At 37.2% G+C, this 24,812-nt stretch overlaps 1 protein-coding gene across 1 annotated transcript; it reads right to left on the bottom strand.

Annotated features, from left to right (window-relative positions):
• Positions 1–20,186: 20,186 nt before the first annotated feature.
• On the bottom strand, positions 20,187–22,934 carry LOC140240264 (uncharacterized). The gene is made up of 2 exons (XM_072320050.1): positions 22,931–22,934; positions 20,187–20,788 (listed from the first exon to the last, which is right to left on the bottom strand). Exons 1-2 carry the CDS (start codon positions 22,932–22,934, stop codon positions 20,187–20,189), a joined length of 606 nt encoding a protein of 201 aa, XP_072176151.1.
• Between the last annotated feature and the right edge of the window lie 1,878 nt (positions 22,935–24,812).

Genomic DNA, 24,812 nt, shown 5'->3' with positions numbered 1-24,812 from the left:
TGCCGTAAACGGGCATGCATATGCATACCCGTGCTTACCGTTTTTAGTGGATGCATGGCCAGCCATGCATCAGTTTTTACTGGACGCATGGCCAAGCTGAGTGCGCGAGCGCTTGCTTTAGTGCGCGAACCTTTGTTACAAGTACGCGTACTCTTGCTAAGTGCGTGATAACATGTTTACCACTGTGACTCAGCGTGCGGCCGGTAAAAATGAAAACATAGCTCTCAACCAATCAGATCGCAGTATTCTCGTTACCCATTCTATAATATACTGTAAAACGAGAAATGTTCGCGTGCATTTTAATTTCGCGAATTTCGCGAGCGCCAAGATTCGCGAAATTAAAATGCACGCGAAATTTCTCATCTACATTATAATATGCATTGAACGCAAGAGGCAATTCGCGAAAATTTCTTGCCGCGAAAAAGGCCGTCGGCTCCAATTCGCGAAAATTTCGTGCCGCGAATATTTCATGTTTTACAGTACATTATAAAATGGGTTCAAGAATGTAGCCAACAGGAAGAGCTGAAATGAGTCACGTGTGCTTTGGTTATTCTAGTCCCATCGCACTGCGTGTTAAATCCTATTGCCGATCGTCTGTGCGCGCGGCGGCTCCTTTGAATTGCATGCATACAGTACGCGCTGTCAATCCTGTAAACAATTTCTAGTTCGGGCTGCCGGCCGGCCGGCCGGCCTTTCTTCCCTTGTGCATGACATGTGTGGCGTACGTACGTAAAACGTATACTCTTATACGTACACTTTGCACAGTACAGTAGACCAAGCGTTGTGGGACCGGACGCGTACATGGAGTCACTTTGAAGGGCAAATCCAACGATTTAGCAGGTTAATTCTCACGCCGTTTTCAGAGTATGTTGTCTAGTAGACCTATATGAGGAGTCTATTTCAAGTCTTTAAGGTAAAGGGTGCATATTCTATGTAAAATAAGTAAGTTTTCATGCGGGAACTTAAGTGTCCGGAAACCCAACCCCCCATCATACTTATACTGTATGTGCGGGATTTCCGAGTGCGACGTACGTAAATTTTTGGGACGAACATCTTCGGACGTCTTGACCCACCACAACGGTACGTGAAAAACGCTGAAAAATGCTGTTAGTTTTCGAATTTTCGACCCATTCTATAAAACAAATGATGCACAGGATTATTTCGTGGCGTTAGTGGAGGCGTAGCTCACTCTCGGGTATTTACAATGTAGTGCAACATGCACTCGGCTTCGCCTCGTGCATGTTTCACAATTGTAAATACCCTCGAGTGCGCTATACGCCTTCACTAACGCACTCTACCCTGTGCATCATTTGTATATTGTACTAATCGGTGGCGTGGAAATCACTGATCTCCATGGAAAAGCCCAAAGGGCCTTTCCCCAATGGTGGAGAGGAGAAAAATCTCTTTGGGAAGAGTATGATCATCGGTGGAAAGTAACTGCTTGGCGGAGGTCTGCGCTCTCAGAGTGCTTTTCTAGTTTTTAAATCACTGCTTCCAATAGTAAACAGTGGCTTTAATTGCCTGGCTGAGATGAGATGGAATTTGGATCATTTTTAAAGTAGGTTACGAGTTGGGAATTTACAATTGATTTACGTAACCAGCTGCTGATATACTCAAAAGGGGGAGGTAGGATGAAACACGCACCTACACACACGCACACACACACACACATGATATAAGGCGAGGTGGGGTGTGTGCATAAATGTATGTTTGCGTTTCATTCCCATTTGAGAAAGAAAGTCCTGTGTTGATTATTCTCATTTGCTTCAACAAGGAGCTGTCATTCCAGCTTAGCTTCACCTGTCAGTTCAGCTTCACCTGTCCTCTGGTTGTCAGTCTTGTCCATCCCGTTTTGTCCCGTACATCCTTTTCTCCAGTAGTTGTTTTATTGTCTAGTCTTGTTTCATGTATGTTCGCGTCTATGAAAGTGTATTTATCTGTTAATCTAATTTTCAGTGGGCTTCCAGACTTCTTCCTCTTCACTTTTTTTTTTATTTACGATGCTTCAAATTTATCTTTCCATCGATGTTCTTTTATAGAGGGGCCCACATTCTACAAGCTCTGTCTTTTTAGTGGGTCCCTCCATTTTTCGAACTTTAAGCAACGGTATACATGTACTTCACTTCGATCACTTCTGTTTCTTTTTTACTATACAATGTATAATTACTATAGGTCCTCAATTGTTGTACAGTCTTTTCATTTCACAATGTTATGTTTACCTTATTCTCTGTTATCAAAAGAAGTGAAACATATATGTTTTATCGAAAAATTAAATAAACTTTAAAATTGAAATTGAAATTGTATTTGAGCTGCCTATGCCAGACTTATTTGTCTGTTAGTGTCTTACCCGTCGATGTCCGCTCCGTCGCCGACCCGGAGTGATCGCTTGGTTTGCTGCCGTCGGGAGTGGTCTCAGACACCACTCTCATTGTGGACGATACATGAAGAGCTTCTGCCTGTCTTGCAGAAGTCGGTGTTAGAGAAAAGGTACTCCTCTCTTCAGTGACTCCAGATGGCCCAGCGCTTGTAGATTCTTGAATGGCTACCTCGGAAAGAAATATTGGAAGAGTTGTATCAGTAGCTGCAGGTTTCGTCTTTTGTTTTTAGCAAATTCATCTATATCCCTCTCAAATTTCAATTCGTAGGGTAGTTAATTAACGTATTTCTATTCTGTGAACGCCTTTAGAATAAATGTATGCCAACTATCAGAATACATTGTCTTTATACGCATGAATACATAGATTTTTTTAAAAAGTTCTACCGGAGCCTGGCAGTTACCTTATAAATTTTTATGTGATTTTTAATTTGAAAAATATACACACTTATAACTATGAAAATATATAGACAAACATGCAAACATTTATGTTGCTACTCTAAATCTGTTCACATAAAATAGAAACTATTCTCAACAAAATATTTAATGTACATTGATGGGGGAAGGAGAAGTGGTTATTGTACACATCGTAGTCACTTCGTCACGGCAGCCTCCGTTTTGAGAGAGACATGGGACTATCCTCATTTAAACGTTTAACAGCTTATCAATTACTTTTGATATCCTGAACAAAAGAAACCATTAGGGAAACAAACTTCGTACACTGACCAAAAATTGCTTTCAAAATAAATTTAGAAATGTGCTCATTTTTCAAAATCGCCGTCGTAGATGAGTTTTGTTTTGTTTTGTTTTGTTTTGTTTTGCTTTGGGAGAGGGAGGATAAAAATTCACTCAATCAAAATGAAAAAGTAGATAAGATTTTAACACAAGTAGCCATTTTCATTCAAGTAATGTAGATATTGGCCCATCGTAAATTTGGATCTCAAAGGCCATGACAGGCATCACTATCATACAGCCTTTTTTTTTTTCTTTTTTTGGTCAAAATTTGCAAATTCCAGGAAGAAAAGTTAATAAGAATTTGCACACAGTCCAGAGGAAAATAACAAAAATTATAAAATACGAAGTAAGCCACTGTAAACAGGGCCCTCAACTAACATGACAGTTATTTTTTTCAAAATGGCCGCCTTATAATAGACCTATTTTTTTCTCTGTAAAATAAGGAGAGACATTAAGCTCAAAACAAATGTACATATTCGTGTAGAAGATCGGGGCCTAAACTCCAATGACGGTCACGTTTCAAATGGCCGACATTGATGCCATTTTTAAAGTAAGAAATTGCTTTATTTCCAGAAGAAAAAGTCAATAAAATTTTGCACAAAATAAATGTTGATAACGGCGTTGAAAATCAATCAAGATACTAGGCCAATATTAATATGCACCCTAAACAGCCATGGATGTGTTTAGAATTGGCTGTCATACATTCTATTTCATTTCTTTAAAAAAAAATTCAATGAAAATTTCTCATACAGGTTGATATTACATTAAATATATTGATTTGAATATTATTTTATTGTAGATTTTGACAAGAAAAAGTTTAGCCTTCAATGGCAATGGCAGCCATTTTTCAAAATGGCCACCATTGATGCAATTTCTTTTCTTTCAAATCTACTAAATTGAATGCAAGTTGACAATTACCAGTGTGTACAGTCAAATTAATCAAATATTGAGCCATCATAAACTCTGCCTCAACGGTCATGGCATCTATTGCCACAATGGGTGCCGTAAATTCTTTTTTTCTGTGAATTATTTGCTTATTCCAGAGGAAGAAGGAAATGGAATATTCTGACACAGGCACCATATCATCTGCAATGTGGTGTTCAAAGAAATCATTTCAGCAAAAAAAAAAAAAAATGAAAATAGAGAATTTGTTGGATTGATTTCCTGATAATAGCAAAGCTTTCCAATACAAAATGGTATTACTTTCAGCTTTTGTGAAAAATGGCTGCATGACCATTGAGGGAGGAGTTTAAGATGGCCCAATGTCTACACAGGCAACCTGCGCGTGAAATTTGTCGATTTTAACACAAAATGCATAATTTCTCAGCTATGCCGCTCCACTACGTGAACAATTTCTAAGTTCGTGTTTAGCAAAGTGTTTAGTGTATTTGGAACATTTCTACAAATCTTCAAACATCTTGGCTTCCGAGCAAGCTCTGCATATAGCTGACCGATATTTACCCATTTCATAAAACAAATAATGCACAGCTTTAACTTCGTGACATTAGCAACATGCACTCGGCTGTGAATGATAGGCAATTGTAGATCCCCTCGGGTGCGCTGCATCTCCTTTCACCTCTGCACTATTTGTGTATGAGTCTTCACGGCACCAAATTACAGTAAGCCGCATATCGAGGTTTATACAAACAAAATTTTAGCTTTCACTGATCTTAATTTTATTCAAGGGTAAGCATCAGAAAAGGAGTCAGTTGGCATTGAATCATTACCGAGATGTTAATCTGAACTTGTTGCATGCTCTTTCCTTTGACCACCCCCGGAATTTGTGAAAGTAAGAAAAAAAACTTACACGTCGGTTCTGGAACTGGAACCGCAACTGTTGGAATCACTGAAGTGTATAGAAAAGATGAAAAGAAATGCAATTGTTTTCAATGTAATTCATTTTGAACAATGGGAAAAATCATGATAAGTATAATTATGTTCATGAACATTAAGCAGAAGGACGGACTGTGTCAAAAGTGATAGCATGGATCCTGTATTAAACATGCAGGGGATAGTGGAGAGAAGTGAGACAAAAATTGTGATTTGATGAATTTTCCCTATAACTTTTCTGATATTAAGAATGGGGCACTCATGTCTTGAACCCAAAGACTACTGATGCTAGGCCACATGATTGGTTGTAACTTCATATTCCTAAAAGTCTCATATTTGCGTTATTATTGATTTTTTTTTTACTTTTGAACGGGGAGTGTTGGTCCTTCCTTGCTGGCGGGTATACGTCACGAGTCCGACACCAATGCACGAGTTATACATCCCATGAGTCACTCAATCCATGGGTCATACAACCCACTAGTCATACAGCCAACGGGTCACACAGTCCATGAGTTAGACACTATTAAAGTGAACAAAATTCATGAGCTCGAAATAGGTCCACGAGCTGTTACAATTACCCTGCACTTTTTACCGCTCCTTCGTGATTTTGTTATACTTTGTTTGATTTTTCACCAAAACAGAATTCTACTTTATTTTGACTTAAGAAACAGAATAAATGCAAACCAACGAACCAACGAACATCACTAACTCACAACCCAATTGGAAGAGGAGGAACACTACAACGCCGATTAGGCCTGCCAAGAGGATGACGCACACGATCATGATGAAGCAAATTCTCCTGGAGCACTTTTGTCCCTTTTCTGTCTCATTCTCTTCACGCTCAGTGTTTTCCCCGAAACTGTCAGATCCATTCTGCTCTGCTCTATGCCGCCCCAAGTCCATCATCTCGTATTCGTTAGATTCGCGTCCCACTTCGATATCGTTATTCTGCTGATCATCCACGAAGACGTTCCTTTCGCTCAGTCGGTGGCTCGAGGCGTCATTTAGCATCAGCCCCTGGTATGTTTGGCCGGAGCTTTCGTCCAGATCAAGATAAACATGATCATTGTCATTCTGTATGCCTTGTATTCCAGGACCTGGCTTCAAATATGCATCGGAATCGAGGGAAGCGTTATCCTGGCCACCACTTTGGATTGACGGCTTCTTAACAACATGAGAGAAAGACAAGCACAGAGCAAGACAGATGGAATGAGACAATTGACAAATGCACGGTGGTACTATACGGTATAAGTAAAGGAATCCAATGTATCAGCTATTTCTCTTTTCAATTGTATTCAATTTCAATTTGGTTTCATTTCTGCATTTTTTCTCAAGTTAATACAAAAATAATAAGTGAAGTAAGTAACAATCTCTGTATACCATTTTTTTTTTTGGGGGGGGGGTCGGTCTGCACGCAAATGATTTATTTAACAAAATGGAAGTCGAAGTTAGAAATATTGACGGCCTCTCAAGAGAATACATGTAAAAGTGAAATTCGACAGTAAAAGCGTGAATGGGATGGGTTGAAGTGAGTGTACATATGCAATGTAGTTATCTATCCATCCGTCTTGTATGCATTATGTCTACATGTGATGTAGTCATATGAAGTCAAATATGAAATATAAATCGTAAGTTATGGAGTGCCTCGGGATCCGTTTTGGGATTTCTGTCATTCTTGATTTATTACGAATGACGTGTACAATGTTTCCAACACTTACAGGTCATTCAATGTGGTGACGACACAAGTGTTTTGTTATGTCCGGCAATGACCCTCTAGACTTATGTACTTGATTTGATTTTTGAATTTAAATTTTGAATTTAAAAAAAAATCGCCCAGTGGTTATCTATTGATAATCTAATTAATGATTTTACCAAAATACATATCAATTTCGATATTGATGTTAAAATTGGAAGTACAGATAAAATGTGTTTCCTCGACAAATTTCCTCGGAACGGTGGCCGACAGTTGATAACAAAGCAGTAGATAATTCTACTGCTTTGAAAGTTTGCATTAATTATGAGTAGAATGTGTTAATTTTTCCACACTTGAATTACTGTAACATTGCCTGGAGTAATTCAATGGATCATCACATCGTTTTCTATTCATGCATGTACTGTTTGTCAACAATTCTCTTGGGGAATTTGGGGTCTGGTATCAAAGGTCAGGTAGGATTAAAGGCCAGGTTAAAATGTTAAAGTTTTATCTTTTGGTGATGTAATTTTTGGCCTTTCTTGCTTTGTTTTGTTTCTCTTTTGGAAGGGGTGGGCACTCAACACATTTGTGACAGAAATGTCATTTCACTGTTTTTTGCCAGATTTGTGACACTGTCGTTACGCAATGTTTGGACGTGGTATCAATGGCTATGGGCTTTTTTGGAGGACCAATTTTTTTTTTTCAGAGGCGTGCCAGTAGCTACAGAAACATTTCTAGTGTTCATTTGTATCAATATTACCGCTTTCGCGGTGTATATTTATAATGTCTCATTTTGAATAGTTTTAGTTCAGTCATTTTATGTTTTAGAAACTCAACCAGTCCATGCCTAGTAAGGTTATTACATGGCTTGTAATTATTTTCATTTAACTCTGTTCAATATTTTTCACCACTTGCACAGATTTTTCGTTATATTGTCAGATAATCTCAACAAAAGTATTTTCTTTTTAATGTGTTTTGTAAAATGACCAATTTCAGCTTTTGAGCTGCATGTTCTTGTTTTGTTTGATTGTTAGTTTTTTCCAACACCATTTCATATATAAATCAAGATTCTTTTCAGTAACATCACATAAAATATCTGTATACAGATTACAATGTACATGATTCGAAGAAGGAAAGTAAATGTGAAAATTAATTCCATTAACAAAATATGTATCATATAACCAAATTTATAAATAATTACCTGAGAAATTATGCGAAAAAAAAAGGACTGCCACTGTATGCAAAAGCGTGAACACGTGGCAGCCCAGGAAAGTTATCTAAATAATACACAATATGTCACATTATGTTTAGCGGAATCGGGAAATACTCTTGAACATACACTGTAAATGCATGATGTTTTATATTCTAGTGCATAAATACGAGTAGAAATAAAGTGCATTATGATGATAATAATGATTACTACAGGGTAATGATGAGGGAAAATGTGATAATGAAGATGAAAGTGATGGTGGTGATGATGAAGGTAAAAGGAATGACATGAAATGGTAGGCACAAAAACATCGCGTATATTTCCTGTAGTTTTAAATCCCAATTTACTGGAAAAAAGCAGAGCTGATCGTCTGTTTTATTGTGAATAAACCAAATGAAACGGTCTTTGTTATCACAAAAGAGAGCCTTTATAATACATTTCCAATCCGTCCTTGTAGCGCACAACAAGGATTTCTTTACAAAAAAAAAAATCAATAATATATATCATTTGAGTTATTGCAGTATTGCAAATTTTACATTTTTGTGTTCTAAAATAAACTCCTCGCATATCTCTGAATTTTCACCATAGGGGGCCTAATAATAACATAAATAAGTATAATGATAAACTGTCCTTTAAATTCCATTGCGTATCCTGTTAATAAGAATTGGTGTTTTAAAATATTTTATTTAAGCGTCATTGCGGGATTACCTGTGATCTTCTGTTCATGTGATATTGCATGACAGGATCAACGCCACGCCGCTTAGGACCACCTCTTTCAGGCTGTGAAGGTAACAGAAAAGATCGTTCTCAAAGTAAATAGTCACCGCGCTGAATTATCATGGCAAATCTAGCTTCGCATAAATGGGCTGATAAAATAGCGCACCAAACGTAGGGATAGTCATTGTGTGTTGTAGTAGATGTGCGTAATAATGCGGATTTCCGCCTTCCAATAATAGGCTGGAAAATGGCGCATCAAAAGAAAGATCGATCGTTTGTGTTCTTGTAACTTTCAGCAAATATGTCATATTATCTTACCATAATCACAAAGTTCAGGATCAAAGTCCTTTATCTCTTGGTTTTGTTATAGGACAAGATCTACAATCTGAATGCGTCAGAAGGGTATAGCTTCTAAGCTTGGAAGAGCATAATATGTCTTTTTACCACACACTCCCTTGAGCATACGCTCTTGGGCACAAGCGCATACACAACAAGGTGACGATTTGCATAAAGACTAGAGTGCACAGCGTTCCGCTCGACTGTCTTCAACCTTATTCCTGTTGAATGGTTCGCTGACCTGACAGGGTCTTGCGTTGCCCAGAGCAACCCGAGGCCAGCATAGATAAAACAAATAACTCTGCATATTTGTCAATCAGTTGCAATGAAAACATCTCGACGGAAGAAATTCATGAATTTGAAATAACTCTGCATAATGTTTGGAGGTTGCAATGTGGTGCCGTGTCTGTTTAATAAAATAATAACTTCCAATCTTTCCCAATTCCATTCAATTAAAACAGTGTCATAAATTGCAGTTTGCGTGAAAAAAAAAACACAGTAGTAAATAATAACCTTCCAGGTGAAAACAAGGTTTCATATCAATTGCACCCCAACAGCTTAATTATTACTACGGATTTCTTAGTCATGTTTGCCAATAATTATGCAGTCAAAGACTGCATGGTTTGATTAATGGCAATCAATTAACCGCCTTGATATTACACCAAAGTACGGGTTAAGGTGTTGTGTAATATGCTGCAGTGAAATAAAAACGCCATTTTACTTGCTAACTTGGCACCTTGAACAGGTTGAATGTCTAAACAAAAAAGCAAGAAAGGGTTTAAAATAATGCTAACATGGGAACATCATCTGCAACCCACATTGAAGTCACAAACACCACAGTATGCATATTTTGGGGTTAATAAGGGAGCACCTGATAATTAATGTGTCATTCTCAGCTAACACATAATTTTTCTGATATCATAAAAGGTGACGTGCGAGGACTTTTCATTTGTCTTTGTGTTATTTGCCCTCATCTCTTCTGGATTGATTCCTCCCTAATTTCACAAGGAGTGAACTATCTCCACATAGCGCAACTATGTATTTCCACGCACAAAAGTATTGATTGCCAGTACTCTGTATAAGGAGCAAAGTCCATGCAGCAAGAACTCATGAAACGGGTAACATACAGACAATTTTAATGGGAACATTCAATTCAAAGGCCTGTATGGCCCCCTCTGAGAACGAGCCTATTGCTGACGATTGTGTTACAGCCCATGAATGGAAAATAAACTCTGAATTGAATTGAAAGGAGATGTTTGACATCTATCACAGTCTTTAGTGGTTTTTTGAACGCACGGATATAGCGCTACATGTGGCAGGTCTAATGAATTTTTTTTGTTATTATTATAAGAGGAAATGAAAGAGAGTAACACGTAGTCGCAAACTAGATTGTTACCAATGTTCGAAGAACATAATATCTATGGTATCATGAACCGTAGGCCTAATGTTTATGTTTCTAAAATGAAGATTACTACCGTGGTCATGCAGAGGAAAACGACTTCATAAAATATCATATATAATCTACATAATTCATATACAATATATATATATATATATATATATATATATATATCATATTATTTCTTTGCTCAAAGTTTTCACTATGTATTATTTGTGTCTGGTCAGTTTTCCCTTTCTTGTTTCAATATATATATCATATTATATATAAATATATTTATATACATATACATATACATATACATATACATATATAAACGGAATTACAGAACTCTAGAGACATAGTAGTAGCAAACTTTCAAACATTCTGCAAACATTCAAATGCCTACATTTACTGGGGTGATGAATTTCAATCAAAGAAATAAAAGTAGAAACGTGCAGTACGATGCATGCTAGGTAACTTTCCATTACCATGATCACAACATTGTATGATACTATTGTATTGTGATCTGCACAAACAGAATGGTGGTAGAAAAAAACACAGCCTACATTTTCTGCACCACCTATCTATGCACAGAGTTGCAGTAATATTCTCATGAATAGCGATTTGTAAACCTGCCAAGCAACATAAACAAAGGAAAAGTTTCCCATGTATGTCTACATGTGCATGTACGTACACGAAGACATTGCTGAATACTCAGGTTGGCACTGACGTGTTTTGGAGCAAAACGTTCACTGTGTATGATAAGCATAGCCTGTTAATGGACAAATTGAAACTTCATTTTCGTATCGAGTATCGAATAATAATATTTTCAAATATGCATGTGGAAATTGTGGAGGCGACATAGAGCCCCTTTGCGTACTCCCGCTTAGAAAAGATTATGTTCTCTTACCGGTAATGGTCGCACTGCTGATCGGTTCATCTTCAAGTCAAATGTCTGTGCTTGGTTGCTTATCAGAAAACACCTGATCTCAAACAAGCGGTCTCCCCTGAATGTTCCTCTCTTGTTTGGACCGTAGAATCCTTCCCTCTCCGTCTACTGCTTAAAGTTGGACAAGAACTCCTTAATCCAATTTACTCCTAAATCGGTTTTCGAAGAACTACCGAGACCCGATGAAGAGCATAATACATTCAGCGCGGGACTAGTTCTAGACAGTATTTGCGAAGTCTATACAATGTACTTGCTTTATTGATTACTTCTTTTGACAAAATGACTATATTGCTGACGTCACGATTTATGTTTTCTATCTGGATCTTGATGAATAAAAATACGCTTTTTGAGAGTAATCCCACATCATGTTCAACCTAGTTATCGTGTGGTAAACGGAATGTTCAAGTCACACAAATAGAAAAATGTTGATTTTCATCGCAATCATATTGTATTTAAGTGACATGTTGTGATATGAGTATAAAGCACATAGGTGATATGATAAAGTGTGATGTTGCACATGGCTTCGGAAGGTTGCTATCACTCGTTGTCAATTGTCATAAAACATTACTTTCTTGATAATTTTCATGACATCAAAGTCGGGTTTTTATTTTGTTTTTTACCTTTGGAATAATACTTTGAGGGGATAGGGGTTTGTTTGATAGATACTTTATTTTCTGCAAATCAATATACATAAGTTACATGATCATGAAGATGCAGGAAGTATACAAAGTAAATTCAACGCAGAGTCGTTTGACTTGCATAAACCGCGATACATATAAGTACATAATCATGAACATGTAGGAAGTATATAAAATGAATTTAACACAGTCTTTTGACTTGCATAAACAACGATATGAAAGAAATATAATATACAATATGCATGTCTATGCAGCAGTGATAAGAATAGCATTTATAGTTAAGAAACGATTATGCAGAGGGCCGCCATTATAAGCATTGCTTGAAAAGATGGCCGGCCCGAGGAAAAGATAAGGACGTACTAGATTCGTAACGATATAAATTCTGCTGCGAAAGTAGCAGGGGAAAATAAACTCTAGTGTGTGATGGTGGTGGTGGTGAATGTGTGTGCAGGTGCTTGAAGGTGCACAATGGCAGATAGGCTGGAATTTAGAATAATAAAATTGGTTTACTGAAAGAGGGGACGATATGCGTTGTTGCTATCGGGAGACCAACATTAATTGTATAATTTGTTTGTTTTTAGTTCGTATTTGAAGTATACTGTAATAAAATATACTTCTTTAAGTTTGCTTTAAATGAAAACAAGGAGGCACACTGTTTCAACTCCTCAGGAAGAGTGTTCCATGTATCCGGACCTTGATGCCTAATTGACTTTTGAGCAAGTAAAAGCTTCGGATTACTTAAATGAAAATCATGGGAACGACGAGTAGGGTATAAATGAATATGATCATTGGTTACTAGGGTATTATGAAAAAATGGTAATAAATTTCGAGTGTGTTTATACATAAATATGGCAGTTAGGTATAGATGTATATCATGGGCTTTCAAAGTTTTTAGGCGATAAAATATGGGATCAGTGTGAGCCAAAAAATTTGAATGTGTGCATATACGAAGAGCCTTTTTCTGGAGAAGAAAAATTGTATTCAATTTTGTTTTGCTACTGTTGCCCCATACAATATTACAGTACATTACATATGGTAAAAATAAAGTATTGTATAACATAATTAAAGTTTGATCATTAATTAAATATTTTATTCTTCTTAAAACACCAGTTGCTTTAGATATTGCTGTTGTAATATTCTGAACATGAGTATTCCAAGATAGATTGCTATCTATGGTCACTCCTAGGAACTTGGTTGAATGTTTCTGAGCAATGTTTATATCATCAATAAAAATACTTTGAGGAAGGGTGGGTTGGGATTGCAACGTATGAAAGTGTATAAAACATGTCTTATCAATATTCAATGAAAGCTTATTACTTCTAAACCATTTCGAGATATTGCTTAATTCCGTATTCAATGTATCAACCAGTGTTACAATGTCCCTGTGGGAATAAAAAACATTGGTGTCGTCTGCAAATAAGATGAAATTTAAACGAGGAGAGGAGTTAATAATATCATTAATATAAATCAAAAAGAGTAGGGGCCCGAGGATAGACCCATGAGGGACACCGCATAACACGTTAGAATATGTTGAGTGAGTGGATTTAAATGCAACATATTGTTTTCGATGACTTAAATAACTTCTGAACCACGACAGAGTAATCCCTCTCACACCATAATTATGTAATTTTTCAAGTAAAATGTCATGATCAATAGTGTCAAACGCTTTACTAAGATCCATAAAAACTCCAATTATGTGCTCCTTTTTAGTAAGCGCATCAATAATATTATCAACAGATTTAATTATAGCATAATCGGTAGAAAATCCTTTCCTAAAACCAAACTGATTCGCATTTAATATTTCATTTTCAATCATGAACGAGTGGAGACGCTTGTAAACTACTTTTTCTAAAATTTTCGATATTGCAGGTAACAATGAAATGGGTCTATAGTTTTTCACCATTAAGGGATCTTCTTTTTTATAAATGGGGATAACTTTGGCCGTTTTGAAGGAGTCTGGATACTTTCCGTTGAGTAGGGATAGATTGAATATATGGGTGAGAGGGGCTGCTAGGGGGTAAATTATTTTTTTCAACAAGCTCACACTTAAGTTATCAGGCCCACAGGATTTACTACATTTCAAAAATCGAACAGTATCAATAATTTCCGATTCATTAATTGGAGTAAAAAACAAAGAATTTTGATTACTTTCAGATAAATAATCTTTATAATTCTTTATATCGTTTATGGGAATAGATGCTGCCAAAGAAGGACCGACATTAACAAAAAAATTGTTAAAAATATTTGCAATTTGATGAGGATTGGTAATAACATTATCGTTGTGAGTAATGCTGTCAGGACATTCCGTAGGTTTCTTTTTCAGTATTTCATTAACGGTCCGCCAAAGAGCACTTTTATCATCCTTATTAGATTCGAGTTTATTCGAAATATATGATCTACGTGAAACTCGAATCAAAGTAGTTAGTTTATTTCTATATATTTTGTACCTTTTCACGTTTTCAGGAGTAGGTTTTCTCAGAGATATTTTACAAAGACGGTTTCGAGTGAGAATAGAACATATAAGACCTTGAGTAATCCAGGGTTGCCGAGCTTTTTTCCTTCCATTTCTTTTGGGAGTTAAAGGAATGTGTTTATCACAATAATCTAATAATTTTTGTAAAAAAATTTCATAAGAAGAGTTGACATCTTGGAGTTCAAAAACGTCATTCCATTGTTCTTCAAATAAATCTTGATTCAATGAATCAATATTATGTGGCGTTACGTTTCTATGCATTTTCAAATATTGTTTGGGTTGGTGGCGTATTGGGGTTGTTACAGATTTATCATTAATCATAAAAATTGGTAGGTGGTCGGATATATCTGAATAAATAATGCCGTTCGTACAGGTTTCCGTTATTACATTAGACATTATGTTATCTATTAATGTTTTGCTATGGGTGGTGTTATTTATTCTGGTGGGCTTATTGATGTGGGGATGCAGTGAATTAGAAAATAATATGTCATGGAAATGGGTGGGTTGTAATAAATCTATATTGTAATCTCCCATCAAGAAAATGGATTTTCTCTCTCCGAAGATTTCATTAACACAATGGTCAAAGTTATCAAAAAAAGATTGAATGTCATTTTGTGGAGGACGGTAAATGGTACCAACTATAATATTTTTTTCATTATCATTTAAGATTTCAATAAATAAACTTTCTGCTTCCTGAATACACAAATCAGTTCGAATCTTAAATTCAATTTGATTATTGACGTACATGGCAACCCCACCTCCTTTGCCATACTTTCTATCATTACGAATAAAATTGTAATTTTCAATACCAAATAGGTCCGGGGAATTGGTGTGCAACCATGTCTCGGTAACTCCTATGACGGAAAATGGGAAATCATTGAGGGAACTTAAAAATAATTCAAATATTTCAAAATTTTTATTTAAACTTCTTATATTAAAGTGAATTAAACTGAAATTAGCACAAATCTGATTTGCGTTATTGAAAGGAAATTGACTGTTAAATTCGTTGATAGTGAAGTACTGGCTTGTATGGTTCACTAGCTGTTGGTCATCTATTTCAAAATCAAAATCCATTTACAATGAGTGACAGTACGTGATAGCTGCATATCATGCTGGTGCAACGTGAAGTGCAGTGCACATCGTATGCACGGGGTGTATACGATGAGGTGCATCGGTGCGTGGTGTGCTGTAACAAACTATAAAGGAGTGATTGAATACTTAGAGCCAGAGTCAACATAGTTACGTTACTACTAGTAGTCATTTGACAAAAACAAACAAACAAACAGGGGAACTCAGCTATAAATCTGCGTATAAATGCACATTTAACTATTGTTGACCTTATTGAGTCCTCAATGTACCATACAAACTCTACCAAAACTCTTGCACTGGATTTACTATCATAAGAATTGAACATAATAAGATCTGGTTCACCTGTAACATACAAATGAAGAGGTATTTAGCATTCAGCGACAACAACTAAAAATTAGCTTCTCTCGGAGCTCTTTGATTAGGGGTGTGAAACGTTGAAATGCGGTTATTTCAGATCATCCTGTATAATAATTGCTTTCGCAATTACACCGCATGCATACCAACCATTGACATTTTCTAAAGTTTCCGCTCTCAATGTAGTGCAGGTGCCTAGTTCAACATACAAAGCGTCACTTGTAGTAGTTTGTAAAATGGATCACCGATTGTCTGTTGACCTGTGAAAAGGTCTACACTTAAAGGTTAGTGACACACCGGAGCACACCGCGGGACCAGCACGGCCAACCACCGGACCCCCCCCCCCCCCCCCTCCACACGGTTTTAGACCGTATGAAAGGAGTGGAAGGGGGCCCGGCAACCGACCACGCCGACCCCGCAATACACCCCAGTGTGCACCATACCTTGACAATATATATTACACCAGTAGAGGAAAAAGAAAAAGAAAGTATTTGGTTACAATGAGCTGAATAAACTGAAGCACCATCACTTTAGCAGTTGACAGGAAAAATGCGGACATGCGTTAAGCAGTATAATGGATGGGCCTCCGCATTGCTAACGACTGTAACAGTATGTACGGATTGAAGTTGGGGTCGGATAGATTGACCGATTTGATTCTGCAATACACCCTAGGACTATCGAACTTTGCCTCATAAAACAAGAGAAAGAAAAAAGAATATAGATAACCTGTCGACCAGTGTTTACAAAATACCTTAAAGAGGCAAAAATGTGTCCGATACCTGCCCGTACTTATTCAATACTGTGTATACCAAATTTTTCATACTGAATTGACTGCTTAGCAACAAGAAAGATTGTGGCAGTCAGAGTTTTTCTAATACGTATTCAGATCGAGGTGTTAATCGTGCAACATCTGGTAGCCAGAAATTACCCTTTGGTATTTGTGCGAAAAGTTAGAATGAGCGCATTGACCGCAGTGACTCAGTACTGTGTATGCTACATCTATGATACTCAAAGGACTGCCTATATAATCACAAGAAAAATAATGACAGCCGGAGCTTCTTTAACACATATATTTGGAGGCGTTAATCATGTAACAACTGGTGGGCAGGAATTTGCCCCTTGGTATGTGTACCAATAGTGACAATGAGGGTATTGACCGTATTGACTCACTACTGTGTATGTCAGCTTTTTCGTACTCAAAGGACTGCCTAGCAACAAGAAAAATAAAGTTAATCAGATCTTTTGATCACACAGGGATGTTAATCATGCAACATCTGGTGTACATTAACTTAACCATTGGTATTTGTACCAAGAGTGAGAATGGGTATACGACGCTATGTTGCAACGTAATGGCAATTCAGAACAGGTTATTGTGACTACATAGCTTTTCGGGTGGCTGGTTTGAGGGCACTGTACACTGTGAATAATAATTAAGGCGCCATTTCTTAAACAATCTATATAACCATTTTCAGTTTCTTTTATAATAATCTGTGTTTATCAATACAGAGTTAATGACAATTTATACACTATATGATTGTATTACCTCCTATCAATCCAACACATTTATGATTTGGAGGTTTCCGTCGTAAAACTTCGGGGTCTAAAGATGACCCTTCTCCACAGAACTCTACATGCACCGCAGACAGAGGGCATATGTACGCCGTAGCACAACAATACCACGGATCGCCGAGATTATAATAGGGTGTGTGTATATGTTAAAAGCGGTGATAACAATAAGACAGTTAAGCCTGGTTCATAAATGATGCAAAACATAATACCAAAATTATTACTTTGCTTGAAACCGAATATGTATGAAGAGGAGGGTGGGGATGGGGGTAACTCAAACTTTCAAAAAATAAATACAATAGTTATACTTTATAGGTGTTCATCATGGGATTTGGGGCGGGCTATACAATATTGATGGCCTGGAGCGCCGAGGTGCAATAAGCCTAGTTTCATCATAACATGGAGACCTCTATCCGATTTCTATAATTATGTTCATGAATGGTGTAAAGACAGGTGTCTGATACATACGCACCAGGAATCTTCGTACAAACATATCATTTCAATAAAAGCTGTTATTTTCAAGAATAAAGTAAGTAACAGTGTCTCTTCGGCGCTTCATGAAACCGACTCTATTCGTGGTATTTTTATATCATGCAACATCTGGTAGCCAGAAATTACCCTTTGGTATTTGTGCAAAAAGTTAGAATGAGCGCATTGACCGTAGTGACTCAGTACTGTGTATGCTTCACCTATGATACTCATAGGACTGCCTTTCATAATCACAAGAAAAATAATGACAGCTGGTGCTTCTTTAACACATATATTTGGAGGCGTTAATCATATAACAACTGGTGGGCAGGAATTTGTCCCTTGGTATGTGTACCAATAGTGACAATGAGGGTATTGACCGTATTGACTCACTACTGTGTATGTCAGCTTTTTCGTACTCAAAGGACTGCCTATAGCAACAAAAAAAAAATAAAGTCAATCTGATCTTTTGATCACACAGGGATGTTAATCATACAACATCTGGTGTACATTAACTTAACCATTGGTATTTGTACCAAGAGTGAGAATGGGTATACGACGCTATGTGGCAACGTAATGGCAATTCAGAACAGGTTGTTGTGACTACATAGCTTTTCGGGTGGCTGGTTTGAGGGCACTGTACACTGTGAATAATAATTAAGGCGCCATTTCTTAAGCAATCTATATAACCATTTTCAGTTTCTTTTATAATAATCTGTGTTTATCAATACAGAGTTAATGACAATTTATACACTATATGATTGTATTACCTCCTATCAATCCAACACATTTATGATTTAGAGGTTTCTATCGTAAAACTTCGGGGTCTAAAAATGACCCTTCTCCACAGAACTCTATATGCACCGCAGACAGAAGGCCTATGTACGCCGTAGCACAACAATACCACGGATCGCCGAGATTATAATAGGATGTGTGTATATATGTTAAAAGCGGTGATGACAATAAGACAGTTAAACCTGGTTCATAAATAATGCAAAACATAATACCAAAATTATTACTTTGCTTGAAGCCTAATATGTATGAAGAGGAGGGTGGGGTGGGGGTAACTCAAACTTTCAAAAAATAAATACAATAGTTATACTTTATAGGTGTTCATCATGGGATTTGGGGCGGGCTATACAATATAGATGGCCTGGAGCGCCGAGGTGCAATAAGCCTAGTTTCATCATAACATGGAGACCTCTATCCGATTTCTATAATTATGTTCATGAATGGTGTAAAGACAGGTGTCTGATACACACGCACCAGGAATCTTCGTACAAACATATCATTTCAATAAAAGCTATTATTTTCAAGAATAAAGTAAGTTACAGTGTCTCTTCGGCGCTTCATGAAACCGACTCTATTCGTGGTATTTTTGTAATATTAATTTGCTTGAGTTCACAGGATGGTTGTGCCAAGATTGAGAATTGGTATACAGCGCTGATTGGCAACGTTATGACAATTCTGAACAGGTAATGACAATTTATACATAGTATGAATGTAATGCTACATATCTAGAAGACTATCAAATCTACTTGCTAACACGTTTGATTTACAGGTGTCTATCTTTCAACTGGGATCTCGAAATAACCCTTCTAGACAAAAATTCTTCATGTATCACAGGCAGAAGGCCTAGGTACGCCGAAGTACAACCAGTGACAACATTTCTACGAATCGCCGTGATGAAAATCAATTCAAATACGACATTATTACAATCATCATTTGTGCGGATGGGGTGTGTACATTTGTGACAGTTGATAGCAGTAATACAAATGAGACCGGTTCATAAAGCGGTGCAAAACACCATACAACTTCAATTTTGACGATGAAATAGTTATTATCTATAAGTGTCCAGCATGGGATTCGTGGCGAGTTATACAATATTGATGGCATAAAGCGCCGAAGTGTGATCTGCCTGGTTTTATTAAGATGGGGACTTCTCTCCGAACTCTATATTCATAATACACGTGTGAAAACATGTATCTGATACATGTGCAGTAGAAATCTTCATGCAATTAACTTATCAGTCTGATATAATTTTTGGAGTAAAAGTCTGTTACACTGTTCCTTCGGCGCTTCATGAAACCGACTCTTATTTTGTGGCACAATATTTTACAAATAGATTTACATGAATTCGCAGGGTTAATGACTCACAGTGCACTGGAGTATAGGGGGTCTGTTGACCAACCTGACTTCGGCGTTGAGTGCCAGCGCTGTAGTGAATTTTTAAAATTCTGTTACAACATACATTGGAGAAAATGTTACTCTCAAACAACTAACAAAAACTTTTGATCTAACCTTATCAGAAATATCAAATATTTAAAGTTACCTTTATTTGAATTTAAGGAAGGGAGGGATGGATACTGGATGCTATTCGGACCACATCGACCACTTAGATGAAGGTTCATTCGGGTTCTTCGTTTGGAGCAGGACCTTGGTGTGATGAACAGTAATCCTGGTTTTCAGATGTTGGGATTTGCGAATGTTGTAGGCAATGCCTGCTAAGCGACCGCGTTCTCGTTTCATTCTAGCAGGGAGATCTGTACGTACAGTGATGCGTTCGCCTGCCGCTGGGTCCCCGTTGCGATCCGTGGGCTGTCGTCGTGGCTGCTGGAAGGCATGCAAAACTCGGTCTCGGTCGTACATTCTTGCAAATCGGACGATGACGGGGTCCGGGGCTGTAGGTGAACCACTGGTTCCGGAGGGGGGTTTCTTTGTTGGCAATCGATGGGCGTTGACGATTTGGATGTTGTCTGCCTCTTCGATGGGGATATCCAAAATTTTGGCAAAAGCTTTGGAGGCAGTTTTGTAGATGTCTTCTTGGGGTTGGGCTGGTATACCATAAAGCAACAAATTCTGCTTGCGGTGGTGAATTTCTTGTTCCATTAGTTTTTCCTCGAACTCGGCTTTGATTTGATCCAGGTATCGTTCAAGGTTAGGGGTTGTAGTCTTTTGCTCAAACTTGAGTGAGACTTATCATCTCAAATAATTTGCATATGGGTTTTTCACTATTTTGTGAATTATAGAACGTTAAAACATTGTTATCATCATAACTACTGTTCAATAATATTTAACAGCATGTCAATCTGAATATACAACGACTTTATGAAGTTGAAAGACAAGTCCCTGCAACTTAATGAAGAAGATGAAACAGATGCATCATAAAAAGATAAAGATTATTTTGATTCCTGAATTTTAATCAAAATGTCGTCATGTTTACAGGCTTTCAACATTCCAGTAATCTATCAAAAATATTTATACACCTTAATAACGGATCAATCTAAAGACACGCAAGATGCGTTGAGAATACCGCGAAATGATTGCTATTCTTCCGTAGCAATTTCAACGAAAAGTGCTTAGACGTTCTGTGAAGTGTGTTATGCATATGTGTTATTATGTGTGTTCTTTGTATGATTATTATTTAAATATTTGTGTAACGCAGGTGGCAAGCATATTTCGCCAGTCTTTATTGTGAACGATGTTATATTCAATTGATTTTTCCGCACAAGTATTCAAAGGTCTTGTTTCGTTGTGCATAAAGATAATTTTGCTCAGGTAATTTGAGTCAACGTAGGGTGGCAATGATTCTGTATGTCATAAACGACACAACATCTATTGCATTTTACTTCGTAGCATTTTCTTTGATTACAATTTTGTTTTGATTTTTTTCTTTTGTATTTATGTGCATTCAAATGTTTATTTGCAATTTCATTCTTGTTGGAAATAGAATAGAATAGAAAATCATATTAATGAATGAGGAGAAGAGTTAATTGTTTGTGATGAAATGCTTGACAAATATAAAGCGCCCTGATAATTTTTTCATCTTGCACTAGGAAAATTCATGTCTACAAAATTCAAACAGCAACTACACACATGTTCTTTCGCAATTTGTCTGTAAGATTATCTGAGCGTGTGTGTCTGTGCCTATGTGTGTTTGTATGATTATGTGTATGCGTATTTGTGCACTTTCTTTTCTATCTGAGGGACTCGAGTATCAATTGCGTGGCCCCTTCCATTGTCCTCTGAAAATGTGTGCGTCTGTATGTGTGTGTGTCTAGTTAATTACATAGATGAACAATATGTTGTTCGTTGCTGTGCATGGTATTCAAATATGCGATTTCAACTACTGGTAGCACTATGTTCTGTGGGGGGAAAAATGAAAATAAAGTTTTGGGTGAATTGACTGAATTTGAATCAAATGAGCGCATGCATGTGTAACTGTAATTTGTGTATAAACAGAGATATAATAAAACAAACTAGAAATATCACTTAAGGTGATTAATACCCCCGCCCCGTGATGACAGTCTTACCCAAGGAATGATCTTTCCTTGATCTTCTGCCATTTAAATGCCGTTACCATGGCAACGCAGCTTCCGACACGTCCGAAAAATATGTCTTGCACATCTTCCCACCAAGACTATTGTGGGTGCCACATTTCATAAGCTTTTGTCAAAAACTGAGGAAGTAGTTCAATCCACAAGATCTTTCCTTGATCTTCCGCCATTAATATGCCGTTACCATGGCAACGCAGCTTCCGACACGTCCGAAAAATATGTCTTCCACATCTTCCCACCAAGATCAAGGTGTGTGCCACATTTCATAAGCTTTGGTCAAAAAACTGAGGAAGTAGTTAAATCCGCAAGATCTTTCCTTGATCTTCTGCCATTAATATGCCGTTACCATGGCAACGTACTTTCGGGTACTGTCGAAAAATGCGTCTTGCACATCTACAACCAAAGGCACACATCTGTACCAAGTTTCATGGAAATTGGGCAAAAACTGAGGAAGTAGTTTGCAACACAAAATTTTCCATCATTTTGGCTCATAATATGTGAGCTGTTACCATGGCAACATACTTTTTGTCACTGTCAAGAAATGTGTCATGCTGACCTATATCCTAAAAAAAAAATTGGAAGAACACTGATGAAGCAGTTTTGCCATGAAGCATTTTGCCCTATATTTTACCAATAACATGCCGTTACCATGGCAACGCACTTTTTGCCACTGCGGAAATATGTGTCTTGCACATTAACATATTCAGATGAACATCTGTACCTAATTTCATAAAAATTGATCAAAAACTGTTGGAGGAATTCGCGACGCAAGATTTGTACCCATTTTTGCCCATAATATGCCGTTACCATGGCAACGTACTTTTGGGTACTGTCAAAAAATACGTCTTGCACATCTACAAGCCAAGGCACACATCTGTGCCAAGTTTTATGGGAATCGGTTGAAAACTGAGGAAGTAGTTCGCGACGCAAGTTTGCAACGGACCGACCGCCCGACCGCCCGACCGCCCGACCGACTGCCCGACCGACCGCCCGACCGACCGCCCGACCGACCACCCGACCGCCCGACCGCCCGACCGTCTGCTGATTCCTATATACCCCCTTCAAACTTCGTTTGGCGGGGGTATAATGATGATAACAGACTTACATCCCTCTCCACAGTCAGATGTTCTGAGACGTGCAAAGACACTTATACTTTGAACAAAATCCTCCCAAACAATCAACGAACAGGGGATGTAAGATGATAACATCTTAAAGGCATTAGATTCAGCTCATCCCAAAGATGATACCCTGTGTGCAAGATATTGGAGAAATTGGGCATGTACTTTTCCAAAATACATGATGAGGTACTTTTGAACTTTGTTACTATTTCATACAGTCAAGATGGCGTCGAATTATGACGTTGTTATCTTGTGAAATGATCTGTGTTACATGGACTAATATGTGCGCAAGATATGGGGGACATAGGGCCTGTTTATCTTGAGCAACTGAGAAGAAAGTGACAAATATAAAGAAAAAGAAGTAATTTAAAGAAAATGTCGAAATAAAAAAAAATCTACAAAAGTTTATAACCCGTGAAAAAGGTAAAGTTGCTCTAACTTTTCTATTTGCTCAATAAAATGAGTTTGAAATTAATAAGTCTCTGCTTGACAGTATATTATAGACCACGGACAAAAGAGCAAAATCACATGAGTGATGGTAGTTAGGAATTTAACACAAGTATAACAGAAACACCAACACTGTCGTGTGCTAACATTCCTTCCAAATAAGCGTTGCAGGAATAAGCGTAGTAAGCTTACTTTCTTTGGAAATGAACTTTAAAATGGCATTGTATGAGCTAATGTATGTCTTATAAAGGAGCTATCGAGATTATTCACAAGTATTAGTATTTGTTTGTCCCTTCCTCCTTCTCTCTCTCTCTCTCTCTATCTATCTATTTCTAGTTATATCTCATCACCTTCAATCGCTATCATGATTAGATTTGTAACTATTATCTATTGCAGATATTTTTATATAATTATTGGGTTCAAGTGGTTAATTATGACAATGTGGTATTTGGTAATCTCAAAAATATGTAATTGATATATTTATTGTATAAAATTATAATTAGTAACAACATTCTTTTACTAATATTCATTTGAAATTTGGATGTAAATCATTACCAATGTCATAATGATTCAGTGGCGTATCTAGGGGAAACGGCGCCCGGGGCAAGCGCAAAAATTACGCCCCTAATTTCTCAAAAAGTGTTCAACCCCAACCCCATCCCAGTAGGGACTTTAAACCAAGTCCACATGATATGCTTTTTCAAGCACTTAGAAGGGGTCTTTTTGAGGGTGATTTAAATGTAATTAATTTTCATTGATAAAATTTGGCGAGCGAGCGAAGCGAGCGAGCCGAAAATTTTGGTATTTTAGCTTACAAAACATGGAATTCTTGTTATTTTTTGCTAATCAAATCGTACAATTCCAATCAAGATATAGTGACGGCCTGTATAGATAAAGATTTATACCAACAAACTGCATGAGGAATTTAAAAAGTACTCTAAATAAGTACGCGCGAGTATAAATAGCCGAAATTTGTATATTTCCACGTCATCACGTTTTGTCCTTTTTTTTTTCTTTTCTTTTTTGATAAAATTTGGGGAGCGAGCGCAGCGAGCGAGCCGAAAATTTTCGTATTTCAGCTTAAAAAGTATGGAATT

This window comes from Diadema setosum, chromosome 16 (assembly GCF_964275005.1).
Source record: "Diadema setosum chromosome 16, eeDiaSeto1, whole genome shotgun sequence".
Classification (NCBI taxonomy): domain Eukaryota; kingdom Metazoa; phylum Echinodermata; class Echinoidea; order Diadematoida; family Diadematidae; genus Diadema; species Diadema setosum.
The sequence above is the reverse complement of the archived record's forward strand: the minus strand, read 5'-3'. Positions and strand labels throughout refer to the sequence as shown.